The following is an 18505-nucleotide window of genomic DNA, read 5'->3' as shown; positions in this document are numbered from 1 at the left end:
TGTGTGTGTGTGTGTGTGTGTGTGTGTGTGTGTGTGTGTGTGTGTGTGTGTGTGTGCAGTGGCGTAGTTAGGGGAGGGGGCAAGGAGGGCCATGACCCCCCTGTTAATCCAAAAGTAAAAAGAAGAAGAATTGTTATACTGAAAAGAGAAGTGTCGTAGTCAGAATGAAGGCTGTGCATGTACTCAAAGGTGCTATACTACAAATACCATCACATGCGATCTACATTTTCAAAATTTTCTGGGGTTGGACCCACATTGGGCCTGTTTGTCACCCCCCTCCCCCTGGAATACTTGATCTGCCACTGAACAGTTACATATCTTGGGAGCAGAGAACAACGAACAAAACTGTCACCTTTTTGCATAGCGCCCAAAACAAAGATTGCAGAGCTGAGAGGTAGGGGATCGTGTGTGTGTGTGACTGTGTGTTGGGGGGGGGGGGCGTGCGTGTGCGTGTGTGCGTATGTGTAGTGCGTGTGTGTGTGTGTGTGTGTGTGTGTGTGTGTGTGTGTGTGTGTGTGTGTGTGTGTGTGTGTGTCTGTACGTACGTATGTGTGTGTGCGTGGGGGGCGCGTGTATGTGTGTAAGAAACCAGCATAATTCAAAACGACAGTAAAATGTTGGTTACGCCAATGCCATCGTTCATGTCTCCACGCGTTACCGCGCACAGCGAAACAGCGGATACGCTATAACGAGCAGAATTATCGCAACTGGTCATCGATTCGTGGGAACGTCGACGCACTAACACGAGGCATTCGTCAGTATAGATTTGAAAAATGTAGCAAAGTGTCTCATTTCTGACATTTCTCTCATCTGGAAACCACCAAGAAATCTATATATAGTGAGCGCGTGTATGAGCGTGTGTGCAAACTCCACGACAGATGGCGCTCTCGCTCTCGCTCATCGCTCATTTACCACTGCCACAACTACATTTCCGTAAGATTTTTTTACGCTTTTTTACTATAAGTTTTACAGCGGCCCCGTTACTCCTGTCCTATGTAATACGGTTTGTAACTTTGTACTTATAAAAGTTGCAAATATAATAAAAATCGGACCATTATTTGATTTTTTTAATGAAAAATTTGATAAAATAGTGATACGAAACAGTACGCGGATTGTGCGCCCATTTGCTACTTTCAAATTATTACGCTGTTTAATAAACTAAGTTCACCTGTTTATTTAATATTTATCATGAATTTTTCGGATGCTTGCCAATATACCTAATTCTCGAATATTGTCTTTGATACATTTTTGCGTATTAAGCTTAAAACACCTAAATTTGTCCACCAACAAACATGAAAAACATAAAAGTTTCTGATGTTTGTTCGGCGCCGACTTCGCGGCCGGCATTGGATTGCCATTCGCTGGATTTCCCCGGAGCTCCGCCCACTTGAAAAATAGTACCAGCTTTGTGGCAGTGGTATCATGAGTTGTACGAAGGGGGCGCTGCATGCAGTTTGAGTATCCCGAGTTGTACGAAGGGGGCGCTGCCACATAAATAGAATAGAAGTTCTATTCTATTCTATTCTATAGAACTTCTAATAGAAGCTAACTAATAGAAGCTAACTAATAGTTAACTAATAGTAATAAGCAACTAATAGAACTTCTATTCTATTTCTGTGGGCGCTGCATGCAGTTCGGAGTTGAGCGAGAGCAAGAACGCCATCTGTCGTGGAGTTTGGCGTGTGTAGAGCCGCCACGCATGCGCTGTAACTACTACCTGTGCATTACCGTACCACCGGATGTAGCAACCTGTAAACGGAAAGCCAGAATATGATATTCATACGAATTTCATCAGATTTTCTCGCGTATCTCGAGTGGCCCTGTCACGCCAATGATTGCCAGGTCATGTCCGTGTATTACCGAACATTGTAGAAGTTGCGTTAGACATTATACATTACAATTACATTAGATATTACACAGTACAACCCTGAATATTGAGCAGTTACGCAAAACGTTCGTCTGTGTTCCCTCCCGTCTAAGCAATAAAAACTTGTCGTCCGTACCGTACGGGATCTCTTGCAATGTAGTGCTGGCCACAGGCACTTGAAGCGTTTCAATAAAATATAATGCTAACTAAATACAAAATCTATTTACTACCAAATTCTTAATGTTCCTATACTCTCTTTCACCTATTATTGCCGACAGTTTCCTGTCAATTCCGTCCAAATCCTACGTGCAACTATATACGCTGTCGGCGCCATTGCTCTCGCGGCTCCACTGTTGCACGCTTACACTAATATATTATATAGTGTAAGCGTGCAACAGTGGACTACGCTTACACGCTGGACAACGCTTACACTATATATATTAGTGTAAGCGTGCAACAGTGGAGCCGCGAGAGCAATGGCGCCGGCAGCGTATATGGTTGCACGTAGGATTTGGACGGAATTGACAGGAAACTGTCGGCAATAATAGGTGAAAGAGAGTATAGGAACATTAAGAATTTGGTAGTAAATAGATTTCGTATTTAGTTAGCATTATATTTTATTGAAACGCTTCAAGTGCCTGTGGTGCTGGCAATGTATCGCAATCAGATTTTACAATATGAGTAATATAGTAACTAACACGTTCGCCTGTTCAATAAACGCCTATTATATACTATCAACAGAATTAACATGAGAACAAATTGTGGGTTGCAGAATTACAATGGCTGAAGAATTCGCATTGTTTTTTACAGAATCACATTACATCACATTTTGCGCAAATAACACCGTCTGCAGTCGTCCTCACGTCACCATTAAACATGCTTTCTGTAGAATTAGCACGAAGGGGAATCACTGCTCTCTACTCTACAGTTAATTTTCGTTTTTCAGGAACAGTTGGATCACACGCACACCATACTCTCACATGACTTTGTACGTTGTTTTTGTCATCGTGATATACCAGATAAGTACGGAGCCAGCGAGGCCGTGAATCTCGTGTGAACGCAGCTATAGTTGTTACATATCGTACAGTAGTAGTTATATATCATGCTCTGCTTTACTGTGACTTGCTCACGGCGACTAGATATCTTTTATGGATTTAGCACAGCAAAAAGCATTGCCGTGAAACCTCAGTACCACCCTATCAGAACTCCCAGTTCTTTACAAAATGACAACGAAAAATTCCAAGGTATTTTTCGAACACCGACTGTTTAGAAGGCGTTTTTATTACAATTGCAATATACATATTTATTACGACAGGCACTGGCAGTTAATGCCCAGAACAATGCCTACTCAGATCATTTTGATGAGTGGTTGGGTCTTCACGAGGGTGATCAAGGGCAACGGGTCGCGCAGCTCTCCTGCTCTTACACTGGCGATATCAGCAGACCTCCCAAGCTCTCACTGTATAACATTAACACTAAATATGTGCGAAGCAACGCTATAATAATTCCTCGTCAAAATACCCTCGCACACGCACATTCACACACGCAAACGGACCCACTCACAGACACACGCACGTGCACACTCAATACACGGACACACTAACACGCACACACTAACACAGGCGCGCCGTTGCTCTACTTGATCACCCCCATGTAATTAGGCAACAAGCCGAAATAAACTTCAATCATATAGCTAATCAGGTCGAAGTTTGCTACACGAGGCAATTACAAACAAGCAGCAGCAGCAGCAACATCACCGATTTCAACTCAACGGGTGAAAGTGGGTAAAATCAACTGGTTTGCCACACAACTACATTCACAGTACTCGGCTCGGTGGGTCCGCTTCACCACGGCCACCGTCGCGTCGCCCATCAGAATGAAGGCAAGAATACACGCAGTGACGACTAACGCCTCCAGATGGCGCCACTGCATATCTCGACACTTATTAGGCCGGGTGGCACACAACAGTTTTACAACCTTTATCAACTGCTACGCATTTTCTTTTCGGAGTCCACCTGCGTTTATTCAGATGGCTATATATAAAGGTTAGCAGTCGACTAGAAAGGGGATACGTCCCTGGTGACATTCACTCCATGGCACTATGCTGACCTTCCAATTAATCATGATGAGTGTCTCCACATGTAAACGATGTTAGTTATGCGCATAGGCTCCTTATGACTGCTCACGCATATCTCGCCTAAACCTCGAGTGAAAAAACGTTCTGTAAGTTTTAAAAATACATACAACTGTCTAGCTGTGGGCTAACGAGCGTATGCCAATAGCCCTCCTCATCAAAACCTAGCAAAGCACTGTTTACACGCATTTGTTATGTTGATGGCCACACACACACACACGTAAGCATGTTTACAATCCCCACCTTCTCACACTTGCGGTATACTGTCAAGTAATAACAATACTTAAGCCCGGCGCACACGTGAGTTATTTTACTCAAGTAAAATGACGCATGAGTCAAATTACTCAACGAAAATCCGCCGCACACGTGAGTAAAATGACGCATGCGTCAAATTACTCAACGAAAATCCGCCGCACACGTGAGTAAAATGACGCATGCGTCAAATTACTCAACGAAAATCCGCCGCACACGTGAGTAAAATGACTCATGCGTCATTTTACTTGAGTAAAATAACTCACGTGTGCGCCGGGCTTTACTGACAAGTATATCCTCAGGAGTGAATAAAAGTAAAATTCGTTTTTATTCACTCCTGATATCACTACTATGATGTCTTCAGTGGAAAGCAACGATGTTTCTGACAAAGCTGACGTATAGGTTTGACCAAAATAAACAGCTGGATTCAGAAGGTACGACTACACATAGAAAACCGACATTGTCAACATTAAAGTCTCGACGTTATCCGGTATTAAAAGCTAAAGTGTGGAAATCGCCGGCAATCCTTTATTTGGAAAAAAAAACGCAAATATAACAGCAACACCACTTCCGTTTCATCTTTACGTAAAAGGTACAAACACCTTCGCATAGCCACCGGGATGAAGAACTGCGATAGAAAGCACAGCGGGCACACCTAATGCTGAGAACGATAGAATGTTACCCTTATATATATACGTGTTGTCGGCGTTGCAAGCTTGTGAGTGTGAAGACATGGTGCCGACGCCAGCCCGTGCTCACCTCGGATCCATGCTAACGACACGGCACGCTGCCGCACGCGTTCGCATTCAATACGCATTTGCTCTGCGGAATCGGGAAATCTACTAGCGTAGCTTTGAATAGCAAAAGAAAAGATAGGCGAAAATATTACCCTGGTCATCTATACCCTGTACGACGCAGAAGGCCTCGGTGCTTCGCCGCTGTGCTTTCATCTCACCTCTAGCGCACCCCGTTGTTTTCAACCCGACGTGACTCACAGCGCAGGCATCACAAGCCACTGTAAAATAACGTGCTCCCGGCACTTCACATACGAAAAGCTAGCACACCTGCAAAATGCAAAATTTCAGAACTAATACATTTCGACAACTGTCACAGCCACGGCTAATCGGCCGCACAGGTGCCCCGTCTACGCGAAAATTAAAGCGTAAAGTCATCGCCATCATGATTCAGGCATACTACACGTTACATGATTATTCAGCAGACCTCACCGGCCTCGAGTAAACACGCCAATGACCTGCGCGGACATACACGACCTACGCGGACATACACGACCTGCGCGGACATACACGACCTACGCGAACAACCGCGGCGACACATTCAACACATGTTGTACGCGCGTGCATATCGTCGCAACAGGGTTGTCTGAAACGGACTGTCAACCAAGGTGTAAATGATTTTTCGGTTGAGATTCACGAGTCAAAAAACGTCACAGACGACAGTGCAGCACGCCGCCATTGTCAATTTGTATCCAATGGTATGAACTCTTTTACTATGATGGGAGGGAGAGAGAGAGAAAGAGAGAGAAAAAAGAAAGAGAGAGAGGCGAAGAGAGAGAGAGTGTGTGTAATGCGGACTGGACATGGGACGCTCGTGTGCTCGTGCGACTGGATGACACTAACAGACCGAAATCACGTCTATGGGTTATAGCGATTATAGTAGTACCGCCTCTCTTCAATGTCTTGGTCGTGGACATACATTCACACTTTACCCCCACCACACACCTATGGCATTGCAAACCCAAAACCACAAATATACGGAAGATGAACGATGAGCGCGTTGCAGCGCAGTCAGTCCAACTATCTCCAAAAAACGGAGGTAGCGTTCCAGGACTCAGCGCCTAGCCTCATGATCACCACTTGAGCTGAATCGACGTGCACCAACTACACGCGCGCCTCCTGGTTAGCAGATGGGAGAACGGGGTGCTACTAATCGCAGGGATGCGCAGATGAACACTTGGGCTTTGTGTGTAAACCAGCACGCGCTTCCGCTTGAGACGTCGTCGGTCTGATGAGAGTTGAGCGTCGGTTGCGACGCACCTTCACGTCGACACCTATCGAACTACCATGCTACAGGGTCTGGACTGGCCCTTCAACACATTAAACTCAACGACGAAAACGCCGACAGGTGCCAGATGAGAAGGCGCTGTCGTGAGAAACACGTTGGCGTTGCGCACATGGTAGTGACCGACTATGTGGCGTTTCACTGCGTGTGACTTCATCCGGTTGCCACCAGAAACGAAGCCAACGGCACAGCAGCATGCAAGCAACAACCAAACCGGATGCTATGACTCGATCTAGCTCGATCCAGAATGGCGACATCAGGGAGACGTTTTGTCGTGAAATGCATCGAGAAAAAATCGAAGACGTTAGATCGCTTTCAGTGCGTCACACCGAAACACGTTTCGTTTCTTTACCATGGCGTATCCTTGCCAGATATCTATAAGTCTGATGTTATAAGCAGAACCTCGTGATGTTTCATTCACGTGTGGCAGATCTGCCACAACGTTACTCACGGCTGAAACTAAGTCCCAACACTCAAAAGCCAGGTTCTCGCACGAATTATATTTTATGGATAGACGTGAAAAAAATCAAAGTGATGCTCCAGGTTACGCTGGCGTAAATATCACGTACGGAATCATTCGACAGACGACAAATGCGTTAACCTGGCTGGCAGTCGTTGCATGTAATCACTGAAAGCACTCGGAACAACGATGTAGAGCGCATACAGAGATGGAGCGCTTATCGAAAGACGTTCTCATCAACAGCCGAGTTGCAGCAGCTGGAACGCCGCTGAAGCCAAGTGAGTTTTGGCCACACAGAAGCTGCAGAGTGACCCCTCTGCTGTCCCGCCGACGACGTCCAGTTGCTATCGCACGTCCGTCGACACGACCGACCAAGCGACGGTGACATTTAACGCCTCGCTGCTACAGTGTTCCACACTTCGAACAGATTTCATTTGTGAAGCCACTGATGGGAGGGACAACGAGCCGTGTAGACGATCCTGGCTAGATCACGCACAGCTCTCGATCGCTGTGCACGTTCACAGCGTCCGTCTGTTTGCTATACTTTCGTAAATGCCATTACAATGGCTTCGCGTGCCCCACGTAAACCCCTACGAACGGACAGGGAGGGCAGAACAGCTCGACACGCCGGTATAACTAGGCAAACGCCACCCGACTCACAACTTCCGGGGCACCTTAGAATAGCACGCCCACTCTTGGTGGCGATCGAAGAATTTAAAATAAATAATACACATAGAAGATATAGACGTGTAGGCGCTGTGCCTACCAGTTCTCCCCAACCAGTAGAGGTGGGACGATACTGGCCGCTCACGATACACCATTCATGATACGATACGTATTGCGATACCTTAAAGAGACACTACCGAGCTCTGCTCAATTCAGCACAAATTTGCAAACCGTTTTTTGTTTTGTCAATTCTTCCAACGCCTTCATTTTTATATAGATCATATAAAAAATACCAACCAATCTTGGTAAAAATTTTCTGTGTCATTCACCTTACTCAACTTGAAAAAAAATCGCTTGGTTGGCTAAATTATAGGACGATGACAAATCAAACGTCTTTTCGTATTATGCATCTCTCAGAGTTTACATGATAGTAAAAATCGTTTGACTGGCCACAAGAATACACTCAACCAGGACTCAACCAATCACGTGAACGCTTAATTTAACGAATTGTGTCGTGTTTCTTTTGTATTTCGATGAAACTACGCTACAGTACTAAATGACATGGATTTTATGCAGTAGAGTATCGATACGCGTATCGTAGATAGTCAAACGTATCGATAAGCGTATAAGGGCTTGTATCGCGCTACATCGACATATAGATTTATCGTCCCACCCCTACCCAACAGCAGGCAAGTAGAGGAGAGCGTAATCATTGCCCATGGTCAAAGCATGAGCGTCAGGGTGCCGTAGATAGCTCGTACGTGCATGGAAGCGAGCAGCTTCCCTCGACTGAAACGTACGAGAAGCTCTATGATGCTCGTCCTACGCCGTGTGAGTATACTGTTATCGTACATTACCTACATAGTGGTAATCGCTGCAACCTGAGCAGAAGCGTAACAAGCCGATCGGCAGGGCAACAGCGCGGTATGACACCGCCCAACAGCTTGACTACGCCCATTCGGTGCATAAAGAGATTAACATAGAGGATGTCACACACGCACACGCACACGCACACGCGCACACGCAGACAAATTAAACACGTGTAACGTCCGAGTAGTGGTAGACGCAATAACATAGAGCCACGTAATCGGGGACATAGCTCACAAATAGTCAGGCTGGTGGCAAATATAGCAAATGGGAGGGTTGTGATACGGGCGCCCCTTGTGTTTCCATGCGCTGCTTCGCCTAAATGGAGTGCACTATGGAGTATTGGGACAACCAAGAGATGATATCTTAGTACCTGATCGGCAGGGGCAATACGTCTCAGCCACTAGAGCCGTGGCATTACTTCACAGACCAAGCACCATCACGGTGTACGTGCTTGTGTGTGCGTTCGTGTTTGTGTGTGCGTGCATGCTTGGTGGGCATGCGTGCGTGGTGTGTGTGCGTATGTACGTGCGTGTAGGGCGACAGAGTAGCACCGATGCCGGACAGCAGCAGACCCAGCGGCATGGCAAAACGTGCAGCCATACCTGAACACGAGCAGTACATTGGGCCCCCGAGTGGTCCCCAGCACACCAAGATCTGTCCTGCACAGCGGAGCAGTGGTTATACGAGGAGTAGCGGGAGATCGTGGAAATATGGGGGTACGTAAGACATCTCTCCTCTTCTATATGCTGCGTCACATGTATCAGGGCGATTCCCAGTATTATACCAGGGCAAATTATCTGTCGGCAAACTTTCATGTGTTTGCATGGGTATGTCTGAATATACGCGCGCGCACAGTGACATGTGCACGTAGACATTTGTGTGCGGACGTGCGTGCGTGCAAGCAAGTGTATGTGAGTGTTCAGGTCTGGCATAGGTGTGTGTGTGTAGAGTTTCGGTAATCACAGTACTTTTCTCGCTATCAGCTGACAGTGGCTTGTGAATTTATTTTAGTCCTAAGCATGCCGCATCACACTCTGCGAGCATGTGAACACATAGAAGACAATAAACAATAATGTTATATAATAATTATTAATATCACAGCTCTTGTACATATCTGTACTGTGGCACCATGGTTTCTCCACGCGTGTATCGCCAGCTGAGACGACCTCGCACAGTGGCAGAACAAACACTCCTGGACGTTCCAACATCTGACCATCGCCTCACACTGTACTCCTCTCACTGTAGTCTGGACAGCACTGATGCCACACAACGCAATGAAGCAACAAAGCGACAACACCAACACTGGGATGAGCGGGCCTCGCCACGCCCACAGCAGCTGTCAAATGATCACAGATACGCAAGCAGTGGCATTGCAGGCTCCGCGACGATCTCACACAGATCCGATCGCCGCGACGATCTCACACGGATCCGGTCGCCACGACGACCGGCGGTCACTCTTGCGGTCGCGTCTGCCGTAGCAACGTGCGCGCTCGACTTCCTACAACCTTGATCCACAGTGAAAGACTAAATAAACGCGAATGCACAGCATGCGCCGGGCCGGCCGGTGTCAGACATCTGGTGGCGGGTGCCTTGTTGATTCACTAGTGGTGGATGCGGCAACTACTCTAACGTAGCTGGGTGGTGGGGCTTCTAAGTAGGCCAGTGGAGCGTGCCTCCTCACGCCGCGAAACTGTGCCGTAGCCTCCTCGTCCTTGTGATGCTGCGCCGTGACTAGAGGGGTCTTGTCTCCCTTCTTGTCTAGTTGTGGAGAATTGTTTTGCTGGTGGCTGGGCAGCAGCAATAACGAATGAGGCCGATGCGGCGGCAAGACCTTGATATCGTGTATAGTCCTGTTTGGGGGAGGTCGAATACACTGCCTAAGTATCTCGCTCTGCTGTTCGGCGCTGTGAAGCTGCCAATAGGTGCAGTTACCATAGGGTCGCTCCTCGCCATCCGGCAGCTGTATGGATGCTGGGTACTGCATTTCCATGCGGCTAGGTGGCGTGTGCTGAGGGGCTGCCAGAGCGTGTTCCCCAGCCAATGCCTCTGCCGGGTCATAGATAACCTGCAACATGTAATCATCATATACAGTGCTAACAATGAATCTCTGCGACAACAGAATGCGCCACATCCGTCGGAAATAATGCTAATAGTGTACATTCTGAATAAAACTTGATGCCTAATTTAGAATTGTATGCTCACATACACATGTAAAACACATCAACACCAATATTTATCCAATTTTAAATTATGTGCATGCATGCATATATATATATATATATATATATATATATATATATACGGTCATTTTGAAACAATATTAAACTTCAATTAGTAATAGTAGTTTAGTGAACAACAAAAATTGGCATGTAGGTTCGTTAAACCCTGTTTTAACTAAACTGATTTAGTATTCTCAATTATAAGCCTTCCTTTGGGCCTGACATTTATATCAGCAAGCAGGTTATCACTAATTATGTGGAACCAAAGTAGAAGTGTAGTTGATAGTTGCAATACATATATACATATAATTGCACAATTATAGTATGGGTTCCATGCTCATTATCTGATTATTAGGCACCATTATTATTATATTTATCGCCTAGTTTAGATTTTTCGTGTAAGGTTAAATAAGCAGGGGCAAAATATAAGAACCAGTTCAGCTCAAAATTGCTATTTTACACTTTTAGAACCGAGTAGCAACAGATTATAGATCGCACTTACACTCCGGGTCAGTCTGGTATATGTCTGACAGTGGGCGCGTACAAATGACACAGGGAAGCACACATACCTGAGCTGCACGGCAATAGGTTAAATAAACAATACATACACCTGCGCCTAGCGTAAGACTGGCTAAGAATAGTATGAGGTTGTCTGAAGCCCTGTGTAACCTAAGCCAGGATGATTAAATTACACTAAGGCACCAACTAAGGGAACCTAATAAGCTAATAGGTAAGTTGATAGAGGGGGCTGCTCGAGTGGCCGGGTATGTGTAAGCAGCTAGGGCAGGCCACAGATACGCCCTAAACCATTGCTACAGACACCTCAGCTGTGTTTATTTAATGGCTCACGCTGCTCTATCCTGCTGGAAGTATAGTGAGATGACGCAAACACTCACCAGACAGGCGACCCAGACGCCCGCCAGACGGGCGACCCAGACGCCCACCAGACAGGCGACCCAGACGCCCGCCAGACGGGCGACCCAGACGCCCACCAGACGGGTGACCCAGACGCCCGCCAGACAGGCGACCCAGACGCCCACCAGACGGGCGACCCAGACGCCCACCAGACGGGCGACCCAGACGCCCGCCAGACAGGCGACCCAGACGCCCACCAGACGGGCGACCCAGACGCCTGCCAGACGAACGACCCAGACGCCCACCAGACAGGCGCCCCAGACGCCCACCAGACAGGCGACCCAGACGCCCACCAGACGGGCGACCCAGACGCCTGCCAGACGAACGACCCAGACGCCCACCAGACAGGCGCCCCAGACGCCCACCAGACAGGCGCCCCAGACGCCTGCCAGACAGGCGACCAGACGCCCGCCAGACCAAGCGACCAGACACCCACCTAGACAAGCGACCTCAGAGCCCGCCAGGACGAGGACAACCCAGACACGCCGCCAGACACGACACGACACCAGACGCCCGCCAGACGAACGACCCAGACGCCTGCCAGACAAGCGACCCAGACACCCGCCAGACAAGCGACCCAGACGCCCGCCAGACGGACAACCCAGACACCCGCCAGACGAACGACCCAGACGCCTGCCAGACAAGCGACCCAGACACCCGCCAGACGGACAACCCAGACACGCCTGAGCAGACGATACGACCCAGACGCCTGCCAGACAAGCGACCCGACCCGCCAGCAAGCGACCAGACCGCCCGCCAGAACGACAACCCAGACACACACTTTGAACAAGCCGACCCAGACGCCCGCAGACGCGACGACCAACACCTCGCCAGACCGAACACCCAGACGCCTGCCAGACAAGCGACCCACGACCACGGCCGCCAGAACAAGCGACGGCCAGACACCCCGCGACACAGCGACAGCAGATGAAAACATTTCAAACATTAAACTACATAGCCGCGATTGCCCCGCACACCAGACTGGCTGTATTCTGAAGGAATAACTAATAAGCATAACGCAGCTATCGCTCACCTTGTCAACCGCCCATACGTCCCCCACGACCATGCGCGCCTTTATTTATTAATATAGTAATACGTACACTGACTAGATGGCGCTGCATCGTGCCCGTGTCCTGCTCGGCGAGTTTGTCTGCGTCGCTCCCGAGCGCGGGCGAGACCGTAGGCAGCTTCACGACCACACGTTATAAAGGCAATCGCCAACACGAACGCGTTATCCACAATGCTGACCAGCTGCAGCTCTCTGGACACTGAAGCAAAGAGAGGAATTATTCACGTTTAGCACACGCATCGCACGGGCCAATGAAACATTTTTCTCGCCCAGCAGATGGCAGTAAAGCTGGCTAGTGCTCTAGTTCCACAGCATTGCAGAGTAGAACGTCACGCATACACATGGATATCTGCAGGCTGCGACGTCTGTAAGCACTAACCTACAGTAGAACACCAAAAACAGCAAGACAGTCAGAAGCTAAAAAAATCCGGACTGCTCCAGAGGATTGGGGTCGGTCCGTATTTTCAGACTTTTCCGGATTCTCGTGGCAGTACTTTCAAAATTCAAAATTTAAGGAGAGCAGGTAAATTTTTGATTACAATATAGCAGCATGTTTCATTTATCAAGCGAGCAGTTTTAAATTAACTAAAGTCACCCACACTGACAAAAATGTAAACAAAGTTTTTTCACTAAAAAAAGAAGCGTGTAATGCTTGAAATCATGTTTAACAAATGAAACATTGTAAAAAGAAAAATAGCATTAAATTTAAACCAAAAGAGAAGTGGAAGTTGTTTTACTACAAATTGATTATTTATTTTTATTTGAATTTGTTTTAACAGTTAAAGTTTTTAGTTTTCAAAAAGTCCGGATTCTCGTGTCCGCGGATTCTGGGCATCGCGGATTTTTGGACTTCACGCTGTCATAAGGTTGAGCCTTGATGTAGCTGCTGCCACCATCCATTTATAAGCAGCACTCGTAACGATTTCGAATCTCTCTGCAGCGAACATTTACTACCCTGTTCAGGGCACGCGCTAAATATAAGAGCACTGGGCTAATATCAAGAAATATGCCTCCTCCGGCTTAGATGTATAAATAACTAGTGCTGTCCGTGAGTGAAATACTACCACTAAAAAGCACCTGATCCCATAATACACAAATGAGTACGATTAATACATATTGAAGCAGTCAACGCTGTTAATGACGGCGCAACTAAGAAGCAGCCAAATAGTAGAGTATAATGGTTTATTACCATGGCACCACACGGCAACAACGATTACGTGTACTATCGATGCAGCCCATCACAGGAGTTATTCATGCGGGCTATATTGAAGTCTAGGACAGTATACATGTCTTGAGACTGATAGATGCTTCATCATCTAGCCAGAGCAGTGCATACACACACCTCCATCAGAGACAATGCGCGCAACTGGAGGCCACGATAACTACTGCTCCGACGATCTATGTCCCCTGGGTACCAGGGGCGCAAATCCAAGAGAGGGGACAGGGGGACATGTCCCCCCACGAATTTTCAGAGGGGACATCATATCAAATGTCCCCCCACAATTTTCGGATCAACCATGATTTTATGTAAGTGTGCGTGTCGTGTATGTGTGTGTGTGTGTGTTTGTGTGTGTGTGGTGTGTGTGTGTGTTGTTGTGGTTGTGTGTGTGTGTGTGTGGTGGTGTGTTGTGTGTGTGGTTTTGTGAAGTGAGAACCTTTTATTGTGTGTTGATAGTGCGTCAACGATTGGCTTCTGTTCCGTTCTTTTTTGGCTCAGCTTTCATTTACTTTACAAGTGATTTGAGAGGCGTAATAACTGGATCATGCCACAACAAAAAAACTAGTGTCTTGATATAATTAGTTAGCCGTTTCTTTTTACGACGGTTTTTTTTGCTTATATTAAATTAATTCTTCATGCAGACAGTCATCAAGAGACAAGTATGTTATGAAAGTTAGGAGATATCCAGCTCACATCTTCAGAGCACTAGTTCAAGATTAGCTGGGAACCAACGAGCTTATATTCACGCAAAGAGGATCAGACTGAGTAACTGAGCATCGGGTTTAACTAAATGTATTTTTATGCGCAAATATCGATGACTGTAATATAACACGCATATACTATGATATGACAGTATTGGATAGACTCTCCTCGAAGACTGGAGCCAACAATAATAACCGATCCAATTTAATTTTGTGATCAGGCCTCACCATCACAAATGATTGGTTTTGGCTCCTTTTGTTTGCTTGATTTTTATGACATGCATGTGGATACCGCCTTAATTCGTTAGATCCTTTATACACAAACCAAATGCATGTGCGTGTGTGTGTGTGTGTGTGTGTGTGTTGTTGTGTGTGTGTGTGTGTGGTGGTGTGTGGTGTGGTGTGTGTGGTGCGCGGTGTGTGTGTGTGTGCAGGGGCGTGTACAGAGGGGGCAGGGGCGTGTACAAGGGGGGGGGGGGAGTCCAAGGGAGTCCGCTCCCGGCCTGCTGCTCGCGCAGAAAACGGCATCTGAGGGGGTTAATTCAAAGAATTTTCGGGGGGAAGTGGCCCCGCAGACCCCCTTCGCGTCCTCCAAGTTGGGTTATGGTTAGATCCCCCCTCTGACAAATGCCCTGTACACGCCCGCTGGGGGCCAGGGGGTCCTGGACGCCCCCCTGCTCGCGCAGAAAACGCATCTGAGGGGTCTAATTTTCAAAATTTTTCTGGGGGAGGGTTCCCCCTTTGGCGTAACTACGGTGGTCCCCCCACATTTCAAATGGATTTTGCGCGCGCTGCCTGGGTCACTGCCGGATACGTAGCCTGCTACGGTCGCGGTAATACCGAACGTACGCCTGGTACTACTCTAAATATGCCGGATCCGTACCCTCGCCTATCTCCAGGCAGTACCAGGGAGACAATAGACCCTATCCGCGATAACTACTAATTCGGTAACATCCCACGTTGGTCCTAGAACTCCCATTTCCGCCTACTCGCATTCGGCTACTCTCAGTATTCGGCATATTCCCATTTCGCCTACTCCCATTTCGTCTACTCTCAGAACTATTTTTGTCAAGTTGTGTTCTCATTATTTGTACCTATTTTTCTTGTACCTCTGGTTCCTGTAGTCTATCCTATGTATGTATGCCAATCAAAACCATATTTTATTATTTATAAATGATTATTTAGTGAACAAACCGATCGTAGACGAAATGGGAATGGGGTAGAATTTGAGCGTAGACGAATTGGGAGTAGGCAAAATGGGTGTAGACCAACTGGAAATTTTGCTGTAGGCGAAATGGGAATTTTGCCGTAGGCGAAATGGGAGTAGGCCAACCGGAAATAAACCCATTCAGTCGGAAAATACATCATATGAAAACTCTCTGGGAACTACTGAAATTAATTCATGCAAAGTTAAGAACATATAGTATATATCTCTCGGTCAGTTACAAGTACACCACTGCATCTACCTAAACTTCTGACGAGTACTGCAAGCAAGTTAAGGAAAGGGAGTAGGGGATTCTGGAGTAATACTAATAGGAATTAGGATGTGCCTGGCTGGGTCTATTAGGGCCTGATAGGGATTGAGTATAAATGGTCAAGGTGATACACGGTTCAAACATCGACAGGTTGAAAAACCAATTCTAGTAAATTGCTCTACTAATGGCGTAAAATTAAACGCTAAAAATAATACCCCCCCCCCTCCTCTCTACTATTCTCTCGATTACACTCTTGATTTAAAAAGGGATTCAATAATGCCCTTTTAAGTTTTATACACAGTTTTATCATTTACACCAAATCTCTGTTTTCCTGTTGCTTTTGCATCCCCTCCTTCCTTCTTCTGCGGCGTGGTTCAGCACTTGTGTCTTAGTCACGTCAACTAACTAGCTGTATAGTTAGGAACTTGAGGTCTCGTGCACTAGTTAACCCTAGAGGATTACGCCACGCCGACTTCTTTGGCACTTTGCTGACATTGGGGGGGGGGGGTGTCACTGACAGAGTTCTTTACGTTGTCAGTGGTTTTTTTCGTCCCTATTACTGGAGACTGGCCTGGAGATTGCAGTTTACGTGGTTATCTGAGCCACAAGGGATTCGGTCACCAATGTTGAGAGCCAGGTTTTTACATCTGAGAAAAACCACTTTCCTGGCCAGGGTTTTAACTCACAGCCTTCACACTGAAAGATGGATACGATAACTGTTGGACCACAGAGCTTTAAGTTATGCCTCTCAATATCATAGTCTGTTCCTCTTCTGTACATTTTTTACACTCCCACTTCGTGTCTTTGTCTCCCGCTCCCTCCCTCGCTCTCTTGCCCCTCTCTCTCGATCTCTCGACCCAGATGAAAACATTTCAACATTAAACTCCACATAGCCGCCATTGCCCCAGCACACCAGACTGGCTGTATTCTGAGGAATAACTAATCAGCATAACGCAGCTATCGCCACTCTTCAACCGCCCATACGTCACCCCCACGACCATGCGCGCTTTATTATTATATAGTATACGTACACTTGACGTAGATGGCGCTGCATCGTGGGCCCGTGTCCTGCTCGGGAGTTGTCTGTCGTCGCTCCACGAGCGCGGGCGAGACCGGTAGCAGCTCACGACACACGTTATAAACGCAATCGCCAGCACGACCGTTATCACAATGCTGACCAGCTGCAGCTCTCTGGACACTGAAAGCAAAGAGAGGAATTATTTACGTTAGCCACGCATGCACGGCAATGAAACATTTTTCTCCCAGCAGATGGCAGTACAGCTGGCTAGTGCTCTAGTTCCACAGCATTGCGAGAGAACGTCACGCATACACATGGATATCTGCAGGCCTGCGACGTCCTGTAAGCACTAACCTACAGTAGAACACCAAAAACAGACAAGACAGTAGAAGTAAAAAAATCCGGACTGCTCAGGGATTGGGTCGGTCCGTATTTTCAGATTTTCCGGATTCTCGGGCAGTACTTTCAAAATTCAAATTTAAGGAGGAATAAAGAAGAGATGAACAGGTAAATTTTGATTCAATATACAGCATGTTTCATTTATCAAAGCGAGCAGTTTTAAATTAAACTAAAGTCAACACATGACAAAAATGTAAACAAAGTTTTTTCACTACAAAAAAGAGCGTGTAATGCTTGAAATCATGTTTAAAAATGAACATTGTAAAAGAAAAATACATTAAATTTAAACAAAAGAAAGTGGAGGTTGTTTTATACAAATTGATTATTTATTTTTAGTTTAATTTGGTTTTAACAGTTAAATTTTAGTTTTCAAAAAGTCCGGATTCTCGGTTGGTCCGGATTTCTGGCATCCGGATTTTTGGACTTCTACTGTATAAGGTTGAGCTTGATGTAGCTGCTCACCCATCCATTTATAAGCACCACTCGTAAACGTTTCGAAATTCTCGTCTGCCGAACATTTACTACCTGTATCAGCACGGCTAAATATAAGAAGCACTGGGCTAATATCAAGAAATATGCCTCCTGCTTAGATGTATAAATAATAGTGCTGTCCGTGTGAAATACTAACACTAACAAAGCACCTGATCCCATAATAACACAAATGAGTAACGATTTAATACATATTAAGCACAACCTGTTTGACAGGGCAACTAAGAAGCAGCCAAATAGTAGAGTATAATGGGTTTATTACCATGCACACACGTGCACACGATACGTGTCTATCGATCAGCCACACAGGAGTTATTATGCGGGCTATATTGAAGTCTAGACAGTATACAGTCTGAGACTGAGATGCTTCATCATCTAGCCAGACAGTGCATACACACACGCTCCATCAGAGACAAGCCGCAATGGAGGCCACGATACTACTGCTGCCCGAATCTATGTCTCCCTGGGTACAGGGGCGCAAATCCAGGGGGGGACAGGGGGACATGTCCCCCCCACGAATTTTCAGAGGGGGGACATCATATCAAATGTCCCCCCCACAATTTCGGATCACCATGATTTTGTATGTAAGTGTGTGTGTGTATGTGTGTGTGTGTGTGTGTGTGTGTGTGTGTGTGTTTGTGTGTGTGTGTGTGTGTGTGTGTGTGTGTGTGTT

The 18505-nt window shown here is 46.7% G+C and overlaps 1 protein-coding gene across 1 annotated transcript in view; it reads right to left on the bottom strand.

Moving 5' to 3' along the window:
• Positions 1-4746: 4746 nt before the first annotated feature.
• LOC106815779 overlaps positions 4747-18505 on the bottom strand; it is a 53315-nt gene continuing 39556 nt past the window's right edge. Inside the window, exons 5-6 of the mRNA XM_014820286.1 lie at positions 16958-17124; positions 4747-10393 (exon numbers count right to left, since the gene is read on the bottom strand). Of these exons, the coding sequence (XP_014675772.1) occupies positions 9896-10393; positions 16958-17124 (665 nt within the window). The 3' untranslated portion in view covers positions 4747-9895. The remainder of the gene's footprint in view (positions 10394-16957; positions 17125-18505) is intronic.

This window comes from Priapulus caudatus, unplaced genomic scaffold, assembly GCF_000485595.1.
Source record: "Priapulus caudatus unplaced genomic scaffold, Priapulus_caudatus-5.0.1 Scaffold1199, whole genome shotgun sequence".
Taxonomy (NCBI): Eukaryota; Metazoa; Priapulida; class Priapulimorpha; order Priapulimorphida; family Priapulidae; genus Priapulus; species Priapulus caudatus.
This window is presented reverse-complemented; position numbering and strand designations above follow the sequence as displayed.